Below are 19,454 nucleotides of genomic sequence, written 5' to 3'. Positions count from 1 at the left end.
ACCACTCACGTATAGCGAGCATTTGGTTGTTAGTTGTAAAAGTGTTGCAGATTGAATAATGGCTTGTTTCTACAGTTGTGTTCAACACTGGCAGCCGAGTCTAATGCTGGTGGTTTTCCTCCGGGAGGGGGGGTCATGTGATAGGAACCCATCAACATTTCCAAACATCTACATTTCTGCCCCGTCCAGACTAAAATGCAGCCCCTGGAGTTTTCAAACTAAAAGATGGCCAGTTGCGTTTACAAACTTTTCTGGTTTAGCGGCTTTAAAACTCTGGAGGACTGAGGACGCCAGGTGTATCTGTAGCTGAGTCGATTCAAGCAAAAGTGCATTAGTGTGGATATAGCCTCATTGTCATTACGTTGTACATGGTGTTTATAGTATGAGCCTGCATGAGCTGAATATTATAGCATTCCTCTCCTGTGTGCTACATTTAGCTTCAACCGATTGTGTGTAATTGGCGCTAGTAACCACTGATAGTTTTCAAACGGGTCAACAAACTCATTATTCTGTCTGACGCTGTCTGTCTTGAAATTGCGTTTGTGCTCATCTGTCTTCAAGCTGCTTTGGAGCTGTCATTTCTTTCCCTTTTTTTTTCTGACCACCCTCCTCTCCTCCGCTCTCTCTCTCTCTCTCTCTTGCTCTCTCTCTCCTCCTGTCTTCACTCCTTGGCCTTCAGCCCCCGCTGCGCTACGAGAGATCAGCGATGACTGACGGGTGTGAGCACATCCAACATGGATTGTGTGTCCAAACCTCTCCCAGCCTTGCAATTATGTCATTTTCTGCTCAGGATTTCCCCTGAAACGACAAAGTGGCTTGGCAGACCGTGGCATGAGAACGCAGGCACTGAACGTTTCAGTTTTTTTTTGCAGCATGCGCTTCTCTTCTGTTATCTGCCGATCGTAGTGAAGTCATTTGGTTGGTGCCCGCCTGGAAGTTCGAAGCTGGTGGTTTTAATATTTCAGAACAGCAACATCTTGGATGGAGCTGCTGAATGGCTTTATTGACGGCCTAATGTATGCAGATGGTGTATGCAGATGGCTAAATATGACCTTGAAAGGAACGTGCTTGCCCTTTCAGTTTTCCTTTCAGCAAAACAAACAGTGATGCACACACTTAATAAGCTCTCGGGAAATGTTGAGTAAGACTTTGGCCCGAGGCGTCAAAGCAGTTTTTGTCTTAGACAGAACAATTTAAGTAAATTGACGTGCTTTTATAATCTCTGTTTGTAGTCTCACGCACACAAACCTGAACAGTCACATCTCTGCAGTTGCATTTATTTATCTCTGTGTTTAAAAACTGTTTTATTGTTCTTGTAAATACACCCGGACGGATCTCTTCTCAGCTGTTATTGACAGTCGGTGTGGCAGCAAAGGCGTTCCCTGCCCGTCCCATTCACATTTCTGTCCACTTCTGCCTTTTAAAATTGTTGCGGCGAATGCTGTCATGTAAATAAAGTTATTATTTTTGATCCGGTCTCACTAGCGCCAGGCCACACGGAAACTTCAAGTCAACGGTTTGTATATTGCCGGCGTAAACTCCCCACTTGGGTGTTTTCGCGAGTTTGGAAAAAAGCCATGTTGGAAAACTGCCTGCTGCTATTACCTCTGGATTAGGTGGGTTTGAAGCAGGCCTCTCCATTCCGCTCCCAGGACAAGATAATGATTGTTTCAGAGGGAATAGAGATGTGTCAGACTTATCCCAGGGAACAGCAAAAAAAAGGTTTACATAGTAGAAATGGCTTCCAGGTGCTTGGGTAAAATAGTTGGACGCTGAGAGAGGCCATCTGCCTCCTAGGATTTAGTCAGAAATCTTATCTTATCTTTCATCTGGACCACTCCGTCCACACGGATATCCAAAGAAGCAGTTGCTCACTGTAGGATAACACCAGGATTAGGACATTTGTCTCTGTTAATGACCAGAGAAATATAGATCTTCACTTTTGCTTCCTTTTAGACTTTGCTTTCAAGTGCACGGCTGTCCAGTTGCATAAGCTTAACTTTTTAGAAAAGTCCAAATACTGCCTGATTGAGCCAGAAATGTGAACATAACACCACAGTTTTCTTTCACTGGCTCCCTGTTGCCAATTTACAAGGTTAAATGAGGCCTTGAGCTGCTCAGTACCACTGATGTATAGCTAACTTTGTTCGACGCAAATTCAACTTGGATTCAACTTTATTATTTACATTCGCTCTCCACTCAAACATGTTTTTGTTGCTTCCTTTATGTTTGACCTTTTCTGTGCAGGGAGAGAAATGGTCAAACACTAGAAGGCCGTTTTTTTTCCATTGATCTGATGAAGCAGAAACATTTCTTTATTCATCAACTTGTTTAGAAACTAGTCATTGTCCAATGTCCTTACCCAAGTGTGATATGGAAACGTCCATGAGCGTACATTTTAAGTACATTTTTCATGTATCTGTTCTTTACATAAGAAGATTGGCAGATCGGGCAAATATCTGTACTTTCTACTCCATGCATTGTGTTACACCTAAAAAAAAATGGATTCGGAAGAGTCCATTGCCGAGACTCAGCCCTTTATTAATATGACACTGTATTCAGTAGCACTATCTGCACAATTATGTATGAATTGTCTTTTTAGACTAAGACTAAGATACAGTTAATAGTGTAGTTTAAACTTTAACTTTAAACTTTGAATAGCTAAAGTATATTTTAAAAGAAGTACTTACTTACCTACTTTTACTCAAGTAGAAACATCAATTTGGTACTTTTACTGTTGCATGAGTATTTCCTAATCTCATAGACAAATGTATTCTTTGCCAACTGCCAGTAAGCCTCAAACAAAGAGGAAAGTAATGTTGTGGAAGTTGTGGTAATTTTCACTGGAATGGAATAATGGCTTAAAGAACACAACCGTTTTGCTTGCCTTTTATGATCAAAGTCATGAGATATTACATTTGAAGGTATTTTTAAAAGCATCTGGCCTTTCCTGCTTTCGATTATTTGGTGGCGAAGTTACTGCGGTTGCCCCTTGCAGAGCAACTGGCTTCAGTGGTTCTAACTTCTGGAAGAGCAACTTCGTGCAGCACCTGAGTTTTTTATTAGTGGGAATGCATGGAGGTAGTTCAAGATTATGGTATGGCACCATCACTTGTAGCACGTGGGATAAAAATGGCTAGATTCTGGATTTTAAGAGGATCCTTAACATTGTAATGTCGGAAAGATTTTGCAGCCAGGCATAGAAGCACTCTTCTTATAGACAGACCACTTGTAAATCGGCCAGTAAAGATTTTCTGTTGGGTTATACTTTCTGTGGTGTCTCTTCCTTCTCCAACATGCACCGTAAACCGACTTGACAGCGACACCACCATCTGAATGGGCTGTTTCCACCCCTCCATCACTCATAGTTTGTCAGCGAGCAGAGACAGAGATGCAGCGAATGATGGAGGAAGCTCCCAACACATGGCAGCGCTATCGATTCCATTGGCCCCCTCGCTCGTTTAGTTAATGTGGCTTTATGTTGTGTTTAATTACATTTAGGAGCCATGCGGGAGCGGCCGAGCTGCGCGTGCCAAGCGGAGGTATCTGAGCCAGTGCAGCCACAGAGGAGGCTGGTCGGCTTCAAACAGCATAACACAGCTAAATGTCCTCCGAGTGATTCCATGTGCGCTGAAACCCCTCGGATGCAATTACGATCTTTATTTATTAGACAGCGTTGGAATGATGCCCTGATTAAAGAGCCCATACATTAGCAGTCATTCAGTTTAAGTACTTGAATAAATGCAGGGGACTACAGTCCGTCCTGCATAGTTCAACTTCCTCTCTGCCCCGACTCCTCTCACTCGATCCTCTTCTCCTTTTAGCCGGCTCCCCCCGGAGGCCATTCAGCACCACTGCAGGCTCTGCCAATAATACCTGCGTAGCTCTTGTCACTGCATTGTGATCAGGACTGTTGAAGACAGTTTTCCTGCTCCGGGGTAAGAGCCTGCTGTTTGTTCGCAGCTCTCGGGATCCCCAGCCCCGAGGGGACAGATCTGCCGAGCAAGGTGGAGAGGGAGAGGAGAGCGAGAACAGAGAAGGAGGAGAGAGATACTTCACGTGGCATCAATAAGGATAACACCACCAGGGAGACTGGACTTCTGCTGATTGATGCTGGCTGCCGAAAGAAAGAAAGAGGAAGGACGGTGGGCAAGAGGAGGGGAGGGAGGTGGTTCAATATTTCAATATGTGTGTTGGTTGTGTTTGAGTGGCTGAGGGGATTTGTGGATTGCAGGTGCATGTGTGTGCTGTCTCACCCAGCCTGTGTGTCTCGGTGCTGTCAGTAGTCTCAGCCAGCACCACTGACGCTGGGGTTGCTGCTGATGTTTCTGCCCCTGTCGCTGTGCTGGCTTCAGCTTCCCAGAGCATAGCGGGAGTCAGAGAGGAGAGGCAGGCGAGTGCAGGGGGGGCTGACAGACTCGACTCCGGGCGACACCGAGAAGTGAGCGGATCAGTGCGTCGGCACGGCAGACGGGCTCCCTCGAAAAAATGTTTCTCAGATGTTGGTGTCTTGTCAGAAAGCTCCGAGAGAGGAGACGAGGGGATGCGGGTGCGAGGGAGGGGGCGTGGCAGGTGACACAGGCCCCCAGGTCAGAATGGAACCCAGGACGCCACAACCCAGGACATCACAGATCTTCACCATTGGGTCTTTCTTCACTTAAAGAACTTGCAGCTTTTCTGGGTCCTCATTACTTTTCTTGTCTCCTCTTATCTCTGCCTGGCTTTGTCTGCGCTCTATTGTCGTTTTTTTTTTTTGTTTCTAACTGACAAAGGATTTCAGAAAGGGTTCATACTGCAGCAGCTTTTACTGAGCAACACGTTGGAGTTTTCTACTGTAGAATACCTCCATGTTTTATTAATGTTGGCAGATTTCTTTAGATTTGTGGCAATTCTTTAGTCCAATATGATTTCTGTGTTAAACTAAGTAATATAAAACAATAGTATAGACACAGTTTATGCAGCAATAAGGTAGCCAAGGAAGGGTTTGCCAACATGACGGCTTTCACTTCCACATGTCGACATATTCTAGTTTAAGACTGAATTTTAGAGCACAACAGTAGGCTGGAACCAAAAAAACACAGAAAGTGACTCAGAATTATCAAAAAGCCGCTTCTTCTGAATGAAAGCATTCCTGTAACAAAGTTTTTCCTGTTTGCATATTCTGCTCAGCCTCCCGACTGGATAGATAGTGTGCAGCTCTGAAGATGTGTTTTCAGGAGACATAAACTGAGGAAGGGATTGACAGGCTGCCTCTGTTCTCCCAAAAAACAAGTACACTTACACATATGGGTAGTTTCAGTCTTGTTGGTGGGAAACCTGAAATACGTGAACAAAAACTCTCAATGTATTTGCAAAATGTTTTTTTCCCATCTAAATGCAGTAGAAAAGTTGGTGCACCAAATGCAAAGAGAAGTCTTCTTGCGATAAAGTCAATGCCAAGATGCAAAATTTGCGCCATTTGCTTTAGTGAAAGATCCACATGATGCGATGTCAGGAAAGCCAATCAGTGTTGAGAATGACACTTCATCCGAGAAAAGTTCCTGACATTTGTCCAACCTAGCAGGTCACCAAACTGGCCAGTGGTCAGCATTGGTAGCGCTGGAAACCACAGTAATCCAGATGCAGCTCCTGTAGAAGAGGGTTAAATTGTGTGACTGCGGGTGGTCTTGTGGACCCCCCCCCCCCCACGATGGCGCTGGATCCTCCGGCATTTCCACAACACGTACAACGTAGCAATTGAAGTGAATTCAGCACGTAGTCTTAATCTTCGCCTGCTTGTGTTTACCTGAGTTACTTGCTTCGAATTTGGTGTGACACCAGCCTTTTGGCGAAAGGTTCATGACACCCAACTTAAGAGTCAGCCCTCCCTGCTGTCAGTTATCAGGTCGTCTTAAGATTTTGGAGGCAGGAATGTTGGCTTTTACTGACAGGAGAGTTGAGTCATCACAGTCTCTACCACCCGTGCTCGACTGTGTCTCTGCAGACGCACTAATCCTCCATCCGTGCTCCCTCTTAAAAGTAAAGGAGGAGAGAAGGAGGGAAATGCGTGGCTGTCAGTGAGAGCTCACAGGTTAAACCTTCCTCTTCCTCCTCTTCCTCATCCCAGGTCTTTGTTTGATTCAGCTGTCCAGCAGCTTGTGTTCGAGCCTTGTCGGACTGTCAGCAGGAGCAGCACATACACATTTCATTTCTCTCTCTCTCTCTCCCAGTTTCTCTCCTTCTCCATCCTCCCGCTCTCCCGTTTGTTTACTTCCCCCCTGACGGGATGTGGTCTGCCTTTGCGGTGCGTTTCGTTCGTGAGCATGTGCCTTTATTTCTTGCAAGCAGGTTTTTAGCGAATGTGTATTTCCCTTTGTGTCTGTTTTCCCTATGACGACTCTCAGTTTTTTTTGGGAGGTTTGCGCTTTTTACGAGTTCTCATCATGGAGAAAGTCGCTGAAGGAAACCACAACAGATACAGAGTTCTGAGATGCGGCGTCTTTAAAGCCGCCAACGTCCCGCTTCCAAGAAAAAGAGGGCGGCTGGAGGGAAATGTTTTTAATTGAGAGTGGTGTGTGAGGTAAATGAGGGGAAAACGGGGAATTATTTCATCATGAGAAAGTTTATGGGGGACTTTCCTTCGACCATTCAAGATGGCACAAAGCCTTGACTATTTACAGATACTTTATATGCAGAAAATCCCAAGACAAAGATGTTAGAGCCCTGTCACACAGTTTGACTGACAGGACAGCGCAGAGAAACAATACATGCACCACTTTAATCTGAAGTTGATATCTGAATTACTCTTTCATATTAAATGACGAATTTAACATGGTAGTCCCTCCACAATTCTTGAAGATTTTATATTTCTAAGTGGGTTTTTATTCACCACTCGCCACTCTTTCATTCTGCTCAGGCCTACGATGATTCTTTTTTAAATCCAGAAATAGCAGGAGAAGGTTCAGGCAGCAGTCAGTCTTTCTATTGGCTCGTTTAGAATTTTCCCCCCTTCCAACTCATTTCAAACCAACTATAGAAAGATGTTCCTCCATGTCTGTGGAAATACGAATCAAACGCACCCTTCCGCACAGCGGGAAGCCCCGGAGCTCCTTTTTTTAGTTTCTCAGGTGCAGTCTGGTTCTTAGACGGAGGAATCCGGAGGGAAAACGTAGAAAGTTTGGTGAATGAGGATGGAGGACATTGCTTCTCCCCTCCTAGTGCCTTTAATCCTTAAACTTTACATACACAAAAAAACCCACCTGAGTCTTTGAGTGTAAGTCGGCTGTGATGGGGCCAAGCGTTCGGAGCCCAAATGTGCTTCACGTCTTTCATCTTCAGAGCCCAGCGAGACCGCAGCAGCTGTTGAGGCCAGTCTGTCGCCGGGCGGACAAAGCGTGGCTTGTCAGTTGGCTTTTGGGCTCTAATGAAAGACAAAGGGGCCGTTAAGAGGTTTTAGGTGACAATGCAAAAGATTAGCCAATATGCTGCTCTTCCGGTTTGACAAACGTAGACGGGAAAGTGAATCCACCTGTTGCAGCAAATGTCTTAATCGGAAAAAGACGCTGGTTTGAAATCAATGAAAGACTCATTGTGAAATTTGCTTTTAAGTTCGCTTGGTGCGTAAATACATTCTGTTCTGTTTAGTCTCTTTTTAATCTGTGTTTGAGTTCTTCAAAGAAAGGAATCTGTCGGGTTTGTATTTCCATGTAATTATTATAAGTAAGAAAAGACTTGGACCTAACCTAAAGCAGTCGTCAGAAAGACATTGTGCTTTGTCTTGCATTTGAGTGCTGTACAGTCAGTGCATTATACTAACATCTATCTAATGTGCAAATATGAGCCAGCATCATTTACAGTTACACATCATTACCACTCAATCCGACATTTACTCACATCCTATCCACCGTGTGCCTTTTGACTGCATAATGTGTTGTGCTGTGGTTTGAATACGTAATACATTGCGTACTTGTATGCGCATTTATACGTTCACACTGGGGATCAGAGAGAAACGTCTATGTCCTGTAGATATGGCAGAATTGACAATAAAGCTGACTTTGACGACAGATTCCATGAAGAAAGAGCATAAACAGAGTAGATCTCCATGTGGATGAAACAGCTTGATGAAAAACGTGTGTTTGTGTAGCGGGTGATGTGCAGAGAGCTTCTCCACATCATCATGAGAGGACTGAGAGGCAGAGCAGGGAGCTGCTGGGACAGGCAGCACGGACAGGATGCTAGCGCTGGTTTTAATGGATGAAGGGTTAGAAATAGTCTTCAGGGGCAAAGCCAGAATCTTAGGTTTCCTTCATCTGCATTTGTCTGGGTTCAATATGGTTTGTGTGCTTCTTTTTGTTCTTTATGCATCTTGGTTTCTGATCATTTTTGTTAAAGTAAGTGGAATTTTGGGAGCTTTCAGGAAAAACTCACCTTAAGTGATGGAGAGTCTCCTGCTGAGTTAAACTTCCTGACAACATCCATGTATTCCATTAACAAAGTGCTTTTTAACATTCAAGTGTAGCTGCACTGGGCCAATACATGCAATGTTATGTTAGATAGAAAACGCCAAGTAACAAGAATATCGCTCCGAGTTAGAGAAACAATTTTGTCTCTGAAACTAACTGACTTGACACATGATAGATTTTATCAGGGGGGAAATATGTACTGTACATGGGAAAGTACTCTCGAATCTTGTGGGCTGACTATTTGCTACTGCTGATCCTATTCTGGATTACAGATCTGCTTCCGTGGCTCCTCTAGTGCAGAAACTCAATCAAACACACTTTAGTTACTGATCAGTTTTGATATGGAACTTTAATGCACATTTAAGTACTTTCAATATATTATTTATTTATTAGTAAAAGTTAGTCATATTACTTGCTTATTATATACCATAACATTAGAACTCCTTCAGTCAGACATTGTCATAACAGTGTCTGTTGTGTGTTTGTCTGTCGCACACACTCCGCCTCTCCGTCTCTGCTCCTCAGACACTGACCGAGCGTCTGTTCTGTCTTCGCAGATTTACACAGACTGGGCCAATCACTACCTGGCCAAGTCTGGCTGTCCACGTCTCATCAAGGACCTGAGCCAGGACATCACCGATGGAGTCCTGCTGGCACAGATCATCCAGATCATAGGTTCGTATCCACACACACACACACACACACACACACACACACACACACACACACACACACACACACACACACACACACACATACACAACATTGACTTAAATTGATTTCCTGGAGACTTACTATAACCTTAACCATAGTTACTACTTGCCTAACCCTAAACTTTACCCTTAATTTAACCTAAACTTAACCTGAGCCTTACCCTAACCCCCATTTTACTTAAGCTAGCCCTAACCTAAACCTAACCTTTAACCTAAACCTAAGCCTAAACCTCAAAATATGTCCCCACCTTAAAATTCTAAAATATACGTTATGAAGACTCACTTTTTGTCCCCTTAAGGAAGACAAGTCCTTCAACATGAGTAATACCTGGACACACACTGGTGTGGAGATGGTCCATCAGCAGTACACATCAGTATATTGTGTCACTGCCTATAGAGCAGATGTATATTGTTTTACTTCAGGTACAACTAGAAATGTTGAGAAAAGATTGTTAATGATAAATACATCCACGTGTTATCAGCAGTATTGAAACACTGCATTTGTCTATAATTCATTCTCTCTCGATGGAGCGACCACACACACACACACACACACACACACACACACACACACACACACCCTCTCTCTCTCTGCTGTTTGGTCTTTGTTGTGGTGAGTTGGAGGGAAGCTGTGCCTCAGTCTGATATTTGGGCCAAATCGCAGCAGCTCTCTCTTGTTTTGGGTGCTGGGCGGGCGAGCTGCAGCAGAGATCTATGACTCTGACACCCTGGGGTGCAAAGGCATGTGTCTTCCAATCGGAGCCCAGAGAGTCTTTACTACTCTTTCTCTTTCTGTCAGTGGCGTCCTTTCTTTCTCTCTCCTCTTGCTTCTCCATGGCTTTCCTTCTCTCTGACGCACTGCATATCTGTGTCTGTCCCTAACTCGCTCACAGTTGAACTTTTTCTAGGTCTCTCTCTCTCTCTGTTTCTCACCCATGATGTCTTTTACATCGCTCTGATCTCTCTCTTTTTCTCATCTTCTCTCTCTCTTTCTTCTTGCACTTGCTCCCACGAAGTAACAGATTACAAATGACAAGACACGTCACTTAGCGGATTATACTCAGAGCACAGTAAGTAAACTGTGTTACTGAAACTAAAAAGTGTCAAACTGGCCACACAGACCCTTGTCGGCAGGAGCAGAAAAGGAAAATCTAAAAGTCATACAGATATGGAATGAATATTTTTTTCAATTTAATTCATTGCCTATTTTATTCTATGTTATACTTTGATGTGTTCTGTAATCAAACTCCTATCAGCTGCTGTAACAAGTGATTTGATCCAGCACGGGATTAATACAGTTTATCTTATCTTATCTTGTCTTATCTCATCTTATCTTATCCCTGCTGTTGATTTAGTAAGAGACATAAGATCTAAATGGTCATAAGTTACCTCCACAGACTTGTTGAACTATACCACAGTTATAAAGACACTTTTCAAAGTGGCTGTTATACAATCTTTTTTTTTTTTTACCCCCCCCCCCCCTTTCAGAAACATTTCTCTCACATATTTTTCATCGACTGTCTTTACGCTCTCTCCCATTCGCTTTGTATCTACATCACTGTTGTGAACTTTTCCCATTCTCTCTCTCTCTTTTTCTCTCGCTCTCTCACGCACACACACACACACACACACACACACACACACACACACACACACACACACACACACACACACACACACACATTCACAGTCACTCGAATGCTGCCACACTGATGCTGTCTTTCTCTTCATTTTCCATCGAAGTTCCTTACTTTTTCTACTCTTTCTCTCTCTCCCTCCCTCTCTCTCTCTCTCTCTCTCCCTCTCTCTGAAACTTTACCCTCCCTGCTCGCCCGAACAGACAATGAGGCCAAGCAGGCCTGTCAGTAATTCTCTAGCGGCAGCTGACGAATTAGGCAGCTTTGCTTCCCAGATCCAGACGCACAAACATTTGCAGACTCATGCACACACTCTCACACCTACACACACACACACACACACACACACACACACACACACACACACACACACACACGCTCCTGTGCTATCCTCAGCAGAGGTTTCCTACTGGATTTTTGCACCTGAATTCAAGTCGTCGGACGCTGGGATGTTGACGGTCGAAACTGACTTGATTTCCTTTCTCATGCAGCGAATGAGAAGGTGGAGGATATCAATGGCAGCCCCAGGAGCCAGTCACAAATGGTGAGTGTTTCAACTTTTACATTTAACTACTTCATCCAACATTTAACGCGCGGATGCACGAGAGCGAATTATGTTTATGAGGAATAATTATCCCAAGCGGAGGACTGACTTTTAACCGATCTGCTGCTGGGCTGTAATGAAGTTTTATATTTTTTTACCGAAGCCAACAGAGCGGCAGTAAAGTAAATTCAAATTATAAATACATTTTTTCAGATATAGTGAGAGCGAGTGCTGTATAGAGAGTTTTACAGAGGTGGTGCACAGCAGCTCAACATCCATTCAACACGACCACACTAACCTATGATTAAACATGTCTGGATTATAGTGCAGCTTTGTAATTTACTTGTGAATTTCCATCGTCTGCCAACGAATACTCTCACTTCACTACATGTCAGAGAGAAATATTGTACATTTTAGTCGTCTGCATTTATTTTACAGCTATAATAACGATTTACCTTCAGATTAGGATAACACAATAAGTATTTTTGATAAGCTTATACAACAACAATGCATTATTAGTTAATTTAATTATCTCTTTCCTATTTGTGAGTCACATGTCAGGTGTCAATGAGTTGTAGGCAGTTCAGGCGTGTTTTTCCATCTTGGCATCTCAGATGGTCTCTTTTAAATTAACAGTTTGAGGCACAAAGTGGTCACATGATCAAATATTTGACAAAAAAAAATCATACATTAGAGAAAAAGTCTAACAATGAACTTTTTCCTCTTTTCAACACTATTAATCACCTCCTGACTCTTCAGATTTATCTTGTGACCCTTCAGCTGGGAGCCACTGAACAGTAGTTCAAATCAGCTTCACTTTACGCAGCTACATCGTTAACGTGCTGCAAGTACTTCCACTATTTTATGTTTTAACTCCATTTTACTGATGATGATGAATACTTCTACTAAGTGTGTTTACAAAGCCGCAGCTCACAAGCCAGCTGAAACTGGTCATCCGAACACTTGACTCTTTCAGTATTAATTTCAGAGCCTCTCTTCAAGCAGCCAATTGCCGCAGTTTTGATTAAAGCCATTCGCAAACCATAACCATTCCAGCAACTCAGTGTGGCGATGACCGAAGTAACCGCATTGCCACTTCACCGAAGAGCCTTGAAAACTTCAAACCCCCAAATTTTTTGATTTACTGTGCCTTTTTAAATAATCTGTATTTCTGACTGCCATGTGGCTGAGTGATGCTGGCGGTGTCGCCCCCCCCACCCCCACCCGTTAATGAGACGACGGTCTGTATAACTGCTGATTGTCGTCACTCTCAGATAATTACCCCTCACTTTAACTGGGGTTGACTAAGTGTTTATGCAGTGTTGGTTTGCCCTGGCATCTGCCCTCCTGCCATTAAAAGTGACTAAAGCTGTTGGGTTGTTTTGGCGTGTTTTCTTGGTAAGACGCTGTCGGCCCCTGTCAGACTTTGAAAGTCGATTCATTAGAGGCTCAGTCGTTACTACATAAAGCTTGCAGGATAACTTTTTTTTTCATTTATTGCACAATTCTGTCTCTCTCTTCCACACACATTTCCAGATCCCTAACCTCTGCTGGTTGGTTTTAACAGGTGACTGCCAGACAAGGGAAGTCAGTGGATGTGATTAAGTGTCTGGGGATGTGTGTGTGTGTGGGGCGGGGGCGGGGGGGGGGGGGCGAGGAAAATTAGGGTATCTTTTCAAAATGTACCAGAATGCATTTTACAACTGGTTTCACGCGTTCAGTGGAGTTTTCAGCTGTTTTATTATTTCCTGCATGGTGAGTCCAGCTGTAGTGGGAGCAGCCGCTGTGCACTCTGCTAGAAAAACAACATTAAAGAACCAGGAAGGGAGAAAATGTAAAGGTCATGTCATGTCATTGTGCGGGTTCAGCGCGCCACAGTCAGTGAAAGGAAAGAAACACTCCTGCACATTTATTTTTCTTGTCACGTACAGTGATTCTGCTCCTGGCGAGAAACAGCTGAGTCCAGGCTGATGCACCAGTCACTAGGGGCGAGCTGCAGCAGCACTGCAAACATGTGGCTCGAGATGCCAGCGACCTGCGCCTGTGTGTGCGTGCGTGTGTGTGCGTGCGTGTGTATGTGTGTGTGTGTGTGCAGTTAGCTCTTTGTTTCAGTCACTTACTAAGCCCATTGATCCACCACCTGCTCTGACCACAGAGGGTCTGGCCAGCTTGAGAAAATTAAGTTTGAGGAAGCACAGTCGCTTATGGAGTGGAGGCACGAAGGGAAGGAAACATCTGACACACACACACACACACACACACACACACACACACACACACACACATCAGTTAGCAGGTCCACTGTTTGGAATCAGCTCCTACTGTGACAGGTAAAGGGTTTGCCTGGTATATTAATCTGATTACATGTAAGGATGTTAGCTGAGTTTGCATCAAGATATTTGAGACACAAGTAGTCAGCTACATTAAGTGCATTACTGTAATAATATATTAAATGTATTGTTGATATTTGTGTTATCTAATATCTACATAGTGTAGAAAGAAGAAAAGGTGCATGGGCCGGTGTGTAATCCGTTTCCCATTGGACTCAGTTTTGCTATGAGAGTAAGAGCAGATACATGATTTTTTTTTTTTTCCAAAAGTGAAACTACAATTGAATCAATTGAATCTACGCTGGTCGTGAAATCTTATCAATGACATATAGAGTAATATAAGTTATTTAGTAGCCATGGTAACACAAAGAATTGGCGACACAGCATATGGTAACACAAGTGGACATTCCCAAATCAATCAGAAATCCCCAGGCAGTTATAACTCAGTTTAATGAAATGTAGTGATGACATCATCATCATCACCATGTTGCTGCGTATAATGATAAATCAAAAGCGGTTGAATTGAATGTCTCAACAAATGAACATTTATTTCTTCACGGACCATTTCTGACACGATCAGAAACTCAAACAACCTTTTCCCCGTCCTGAGCTATTTCTTAAAGTTTGATTCATATTGACAACTCGAGCTGTGAACATTGGAAACCTGCCACTGGCCACGTAGCACCTGCATCTAAACGCCTCGGCCGGAGACGTTAAGCGGTAGCAGCAGCTGTCAGCGGAGGGGCAGTCTGATTAACTTCCTCTGCACTGATTCCCCTCCACTTGGGACCATAAATGATCCCGGAGTCCCAAGTCTGTTTTTTTCCTAACTGTTAGGCCACTGCTTTTCAGTTGAGTGGACTGAGGCCAACTGAGCAGCTGCTGTAAGCACAGGAGCAGAGACCAGCACAGCACCAGCATCTGCAAACCTCCCAGCTAATCTACATACACAACACGCTCTTTTTTCTCTAAACCGCGTTCACAATGCAATAGATCCACAAACCAGGGGAAGGCCAACCACTTCCTGTGGAGCTAGTCCAACAGAAAGAGTCAGCTGATGTTTGCCCAGGTTTGTCATAGACATTTGTCTTCACTTCCTTTCACTTCGGTCAACGTTATTCCAATTCATGAAGCTCTGGTTGCATCGTCACTGGTGCAAATGGTAAGAATTTAACTATGTTCTATTAACTATTGATACCTGATCAGATCTTTACATTTCCTATAAACCTCTGGAACCCAGTGAGGTAGAAGTGCTCCTGGATCACTATTCCTCATATTCATGAGGCTGAAGGGTATCACCTCTGACTGCCCCAAGGGCTCATGGGATAGCATGACAGAGACCATTGGAGTTATGAATTAATAACCCCCCGTTCCCCCGGTGTCCCTCCTCTACTTGCTCCAATTTGCTCTCATCAAGGGCAGTATGTAAAATAGTCTGACCTTTGACCTCCTTACTGCTGCAGTGTAATAAAAAACTATAAAACTATAAATACTAAGGTCATATTTGGGTCAGTTCATTTCTTATGAGAAATTGAATATGGAAACATCAAAGCTTCATGTCCAATAACTTCTCTTAGACTTGGGCTCAAAAATAAATGATTGCACTTCCATGAAGTACATGTTCACTCTCAGCATTTATCTAATAGCTTGTTTATCCTCTCTTTAATCCCCAAATCCCTGATCTTAGTTTTCAGTCTTAGTGTTTTTAAAAAGCACTTTCTCACACAGTTTGATTTGAGGATAGCCTATTTTAGGATGTAGGTTTTCTTTTCCTCTCTTTCTTCAAGAGCAAGGTCTTTCAGTTTGACAGCGGGACTTATTGATTTCACGTTCAGATTTTGTAATGCTTTCACTCCGATCCCTGCACTCACATTCAGATAGTCCCGGCTTAGATTTGCTGTGCTTGTGCTCAAACAGCGCGCGCTTGCACTCAGATGTTTTGCTGCTGGAACCAATTTCCTGCGCTCCAGCTTCAGCTCATATCTGCTTCTGGTTAGGTTAGGTTAGGTAAGGTTAGGCTACTTTATTTGCACCCGTAGGTAGCTTCTGTGCACATGTGCAAGGAGTCACAATTCCCCAACCCCAAAAAAACCAGGTGTAGTGTTGAAATATGAAACTGTCCCACTCTCATAATGGTTTTGCATTAGCTTCTTTCAGAGTCCCATATGGCGGTTACACAGGGTTTTGAGTGAAAGCATAAAAGAATCTGAACGTGAAATCTCAGACTGACACACCACACTTATGAATAGAGATAGAATGATAACACAATTAGGATGGGGTGAAAATTCAACAAAATCAGTGCTACACCGTGGCCATATGTGCTGTAGCGTCTTGCAATAATGGAAAAACAAGTATCTTTCTTCTTGTAAACAAGTGAAACATCGACATTGTAAATGGAAATTTGATTCTCACATTTGAGGTCTGGCACTCAGTGTGGTCAGACTGGTTGAAACTTCCTGGTTTGAAATGCTTGGATTTGTTTGTGTAGAAAACAAAATGATTACCGGGAGTTTGTTTATGAAATTGGGGGTGGGGGGGCTCGAATACAGAACTGTATCCAGGACCACCTGGATCTGGTCCCTGGGAGGAATCATCCTCAGCCACTGTGCGAGCCGGCTGAGGTGACGGGAATGAGAAGTGACAGGAGCGTGGTGCGAGGGGCTTTTCAACTCAGTGTAGATTTGAGTTCGGTTCAGCTTCTTTCCACTGCTTAATATGGTTCCTTTCGCTGCTTTTCAGCTTCGCAATAGATAAGAGTAGAGATGGAAATTGTACAACACGGATGTAATTCGGTGGTTACAGAGCGATTTGAGGCAGCTTCAGAGAGAGAGAGATGTTTACATCCATCAGAGGAAAACAGAGTGTGACTTACCCGCCAAAAAGTGTTTTCTCCGTTTAGTTTTCAATATCCTCTTCTGTTACATCTCTCACGGTCCTCACCCGTTGTAGATTACTTGTATATTTAAAACTAATTGATCTGACCCCCTTCTCTCAGTGTAGTGTTTTGGATAAAGGCGCTCAGATTGTAAAAACATGCAATGCATTCTGTGGATTAAGAACCCGAACACTGTTTGTGTGAATCCTTCAAACGTCTTACTCACCTCTCTCTCTGCAATCCCTCCCGCCCTCTGACAGTGCAGTTTCTCCTCCAGACATCCAAAGGAATTAGATGCACGCCGCCCAGGTTTTTGAATCGAGTTAAGGATTGTTGTTTTTTTATCTCAGAAGAAATTGTGCTCAAACACGAGAAAACGGCGGGCGGGGCACGGCAGAAGAGGCCCATTCAGCAGAAAATATTAAAGCCTCGCAACACTAATCCTCATTATAGACAGAAATCATTAGCAAACCACCGAGAGCTTCGCTGCAATACGGATGACTGTGTGTTTTCACTGTCTGGGTGTGTGCATGTGTGCATGTTTGGCTTCCTGCAGCCTCATCAAAGGATGTCAGGAAGAAACAAACAGTTGTCAAACTCCTCCGCGAACTCAGAGATGCAGAGACATGTCAGCAGAAGGCTGCACAGGTCTGGGTAGGAAGAGACTGCATCAAACAACTCATTACTTTAAAGTCAACCTGTTGCTTTTCATTTGTGGTATTGGACTTTCAAGTGTGTGTACTTGGATCGGGCCATTCGCAGCCTTGGCTCTTGCCAAATCCGGTTTGATTAGACAGAGTGATTTCTTTGGCAGCAAAGCACCGTTAAAGGAATAGAACTTGGAAATGCTATGTTGTGAATTTAGTTTTTAAAGACGTCAGCCTTGAGCTGAAAATTCACTTATTACCTGCGCTAGGGAGGTTCATTTTCCGTCTGTGCAAGTTTTTTGTTAGGTTTTTTTTTTTTGTTATTTAGCAAGATTTTTGCAAAAGCTACTGAACAAATTACCACAAAACTTGTTTGATCTAGTGAGTGTCATTCTATTTTAGTGTCTGTGTACCTTCAATAATAATGAATAATCCACTAAAGGTAGCATGCTAACCAGCTAGGCTAAGGCTAGGGTTTGGACTGGCCTGGGCAAGCGATCACCACATACCACCTGCTTGGGGCAAGAATCGGTGGCAGAGAAAACTGCAAAAATAATTATACAATGCTAAATGTTTTTTAACATCACACTTGAAGTACATTATTCAATTCAATTGAATTCAATTTCATTTGTATTGCTCCAAATCATAATATACATTATCTCAAGGCACTTTTCATAGAAGGTGATGCAAATCTTATTGAAAGATTCCAAACTCCTAAGAAACAAAGTGATGAATAAAACCATTAAACAACAGGCAGACCTCAGGAATCCAAAACTGAACTGAAGCACGACATAATGTCATGATATCACATCATGAATGTGAAACCTTACTGATGTGTAAGCTTAACATACAAAAATACTCATACATAGTCAGCTAAAGTAAAGTTAGGTTTGGGTGTTTTGGTCGATGGCAGCAGGTCTGGAGTCGGTGCGCTGCCTTTGAGGCCAAATTGAGTCTAGGGTTTCCTGGAGACCATAAAAGACCCCTAGTCTCATCTGGGCTCCATCTGTTGGCAGCCTGCACACGAAGCCAGACAAGAGGACAAACCGCACGAGCCACTCAGCGGTGTCATCTTCACCAGCCTGAAGCTTCATCATCACCACGGCTCGCTGTTAATCTCTGCTTCTAATTGATCATGTTCCTAATTTGAGACGCTGGCCCTGGTCCCTGCCAGGCCCGACCAACTGGCATCCGTGTGACACTATTCCTCATGCACGGCGTTGATTTGATTACACCAGCTCTGGCTGTCAGGCGATTCACCTATTATGAGAGTCAGTTGGTCTAGAAAATACACCGACAAATGGATGATAGGAGCTCGGGGCTTCCCGAAACATCCCTGATGTCATTGTGCGTGCCCGGTGATTGGCGGAGAGCGGTCTAAAGAGGGCAGAGGCAGATGGCCAGTTTAGACTGCAGCAACTACAGCTATGCTCGAAAGAGGGAGAAATGTCCTCTAAGGCTTAGGCAGCAGCAAAACACAATAAAAAGCTTTTTAATCAAAATCATATTTATACATGGGGGGGGGGCGGGCGTCCATTACAGAGCCAACTGACAGATTCTCACATTCAATTTAGAGTCTCCAATTAACCTAATCCCAATCTGCATATCTTTTGGACTGTGGAAGGAAGCCAGAGCACCCGGAGAAAACCCACACAGACATTGGGAGTACATGCACACTCCATACAGGAAGACCCTGGCCAAACTGGGATTTGAACCGTGAACCTTGCTTGCAATGCAACTATTGCTTGCAATGCAACTATTTTTGCACAAAATAAAACCCTCTGTCAGATGCACTTTTGACTATCTGCCTATTGCCAACAGCAAAGGTCACAACTCGATGGTGAACACAGTAGCTAAAGAGAGATATTTTATTTAGGGCCTTTGTCTTTAATAATTTGCCTTAAAATTTACTGTAACACACCATATCAGGTCAAAGCAGGCTATAAATAAGGTAAAAAAAATTATGAAGGGCAGCTTTGACGCAATGATCTAACATCTGGTGTTTATCAATCTTTCTATTTCTTCCACATTATGAAAAAGGTGTCATCTATAGTCTTTTTTTGTTTTCTTTGGGCGAACACACGTTTGTCTTGTGTTCCACATAGTACATTTTCAAAGAAAAAGGAAATCATGGGACAATATTTTCCATATCAGTGCGTTAAGTCTTGAAAACAGTGCGTGGTGGATCTGTGAAACGCCAATTTGGGAGGTCCAGGCCCAGCTCCATGGACTTGGTCTGTAATCCAGCTTCCAATGTATGTCTGCTC

At 43.5% G+C, this 19,454-nt stretch overlaps 1 protein-coding gene across 11 annotated transcripts in view; it reads left to right on the top strand.

The window, feature by feature from the left end:
• The window catches only part of nav3 (neuron navigator 3), a 308,358-nt gene that overhangs the window by 172,909 nt on the left and 115,995 nt on the right, over positions 1-19,454 (top strand). For all 11 annotated transcript variants that reach the window (XM_034578815.1, XM_034578814.1, XM_034578808.1 and 8 more), the window contains 2 exons: positions 8,999-9,116; positions 11,283-11,335. In XM_034578815.1, the coding sequence (XP_034434706.1) occupies positions 8,999-9,116; positions 11,283-11,335 (171 nt within the window). The remainder of the gene's footprint in view (positions 1-8,998; positions 9,117-11,282; positions 11,336-19,454) is intronic.

The sequence above is a fragment of the Hippoglossus hippoglossus genome, chromosome 23, assembly GCF_009819705.1.
Source record: "Hippoglossus hippoglossus isolate fHipHip1 chromosome 23, fHipHip1.pri, whole genome shotgun sequence".
NCBI lineage: Eukaryota > Metazoa > Chordata > Actinopteri > Pleuronectiformes > Pleuronectidae > Hippoglossus > Hippoglossus hippoglossus.
This window is presented reverse-complemented; position numbering and strand designations above follow the sequence as displayed.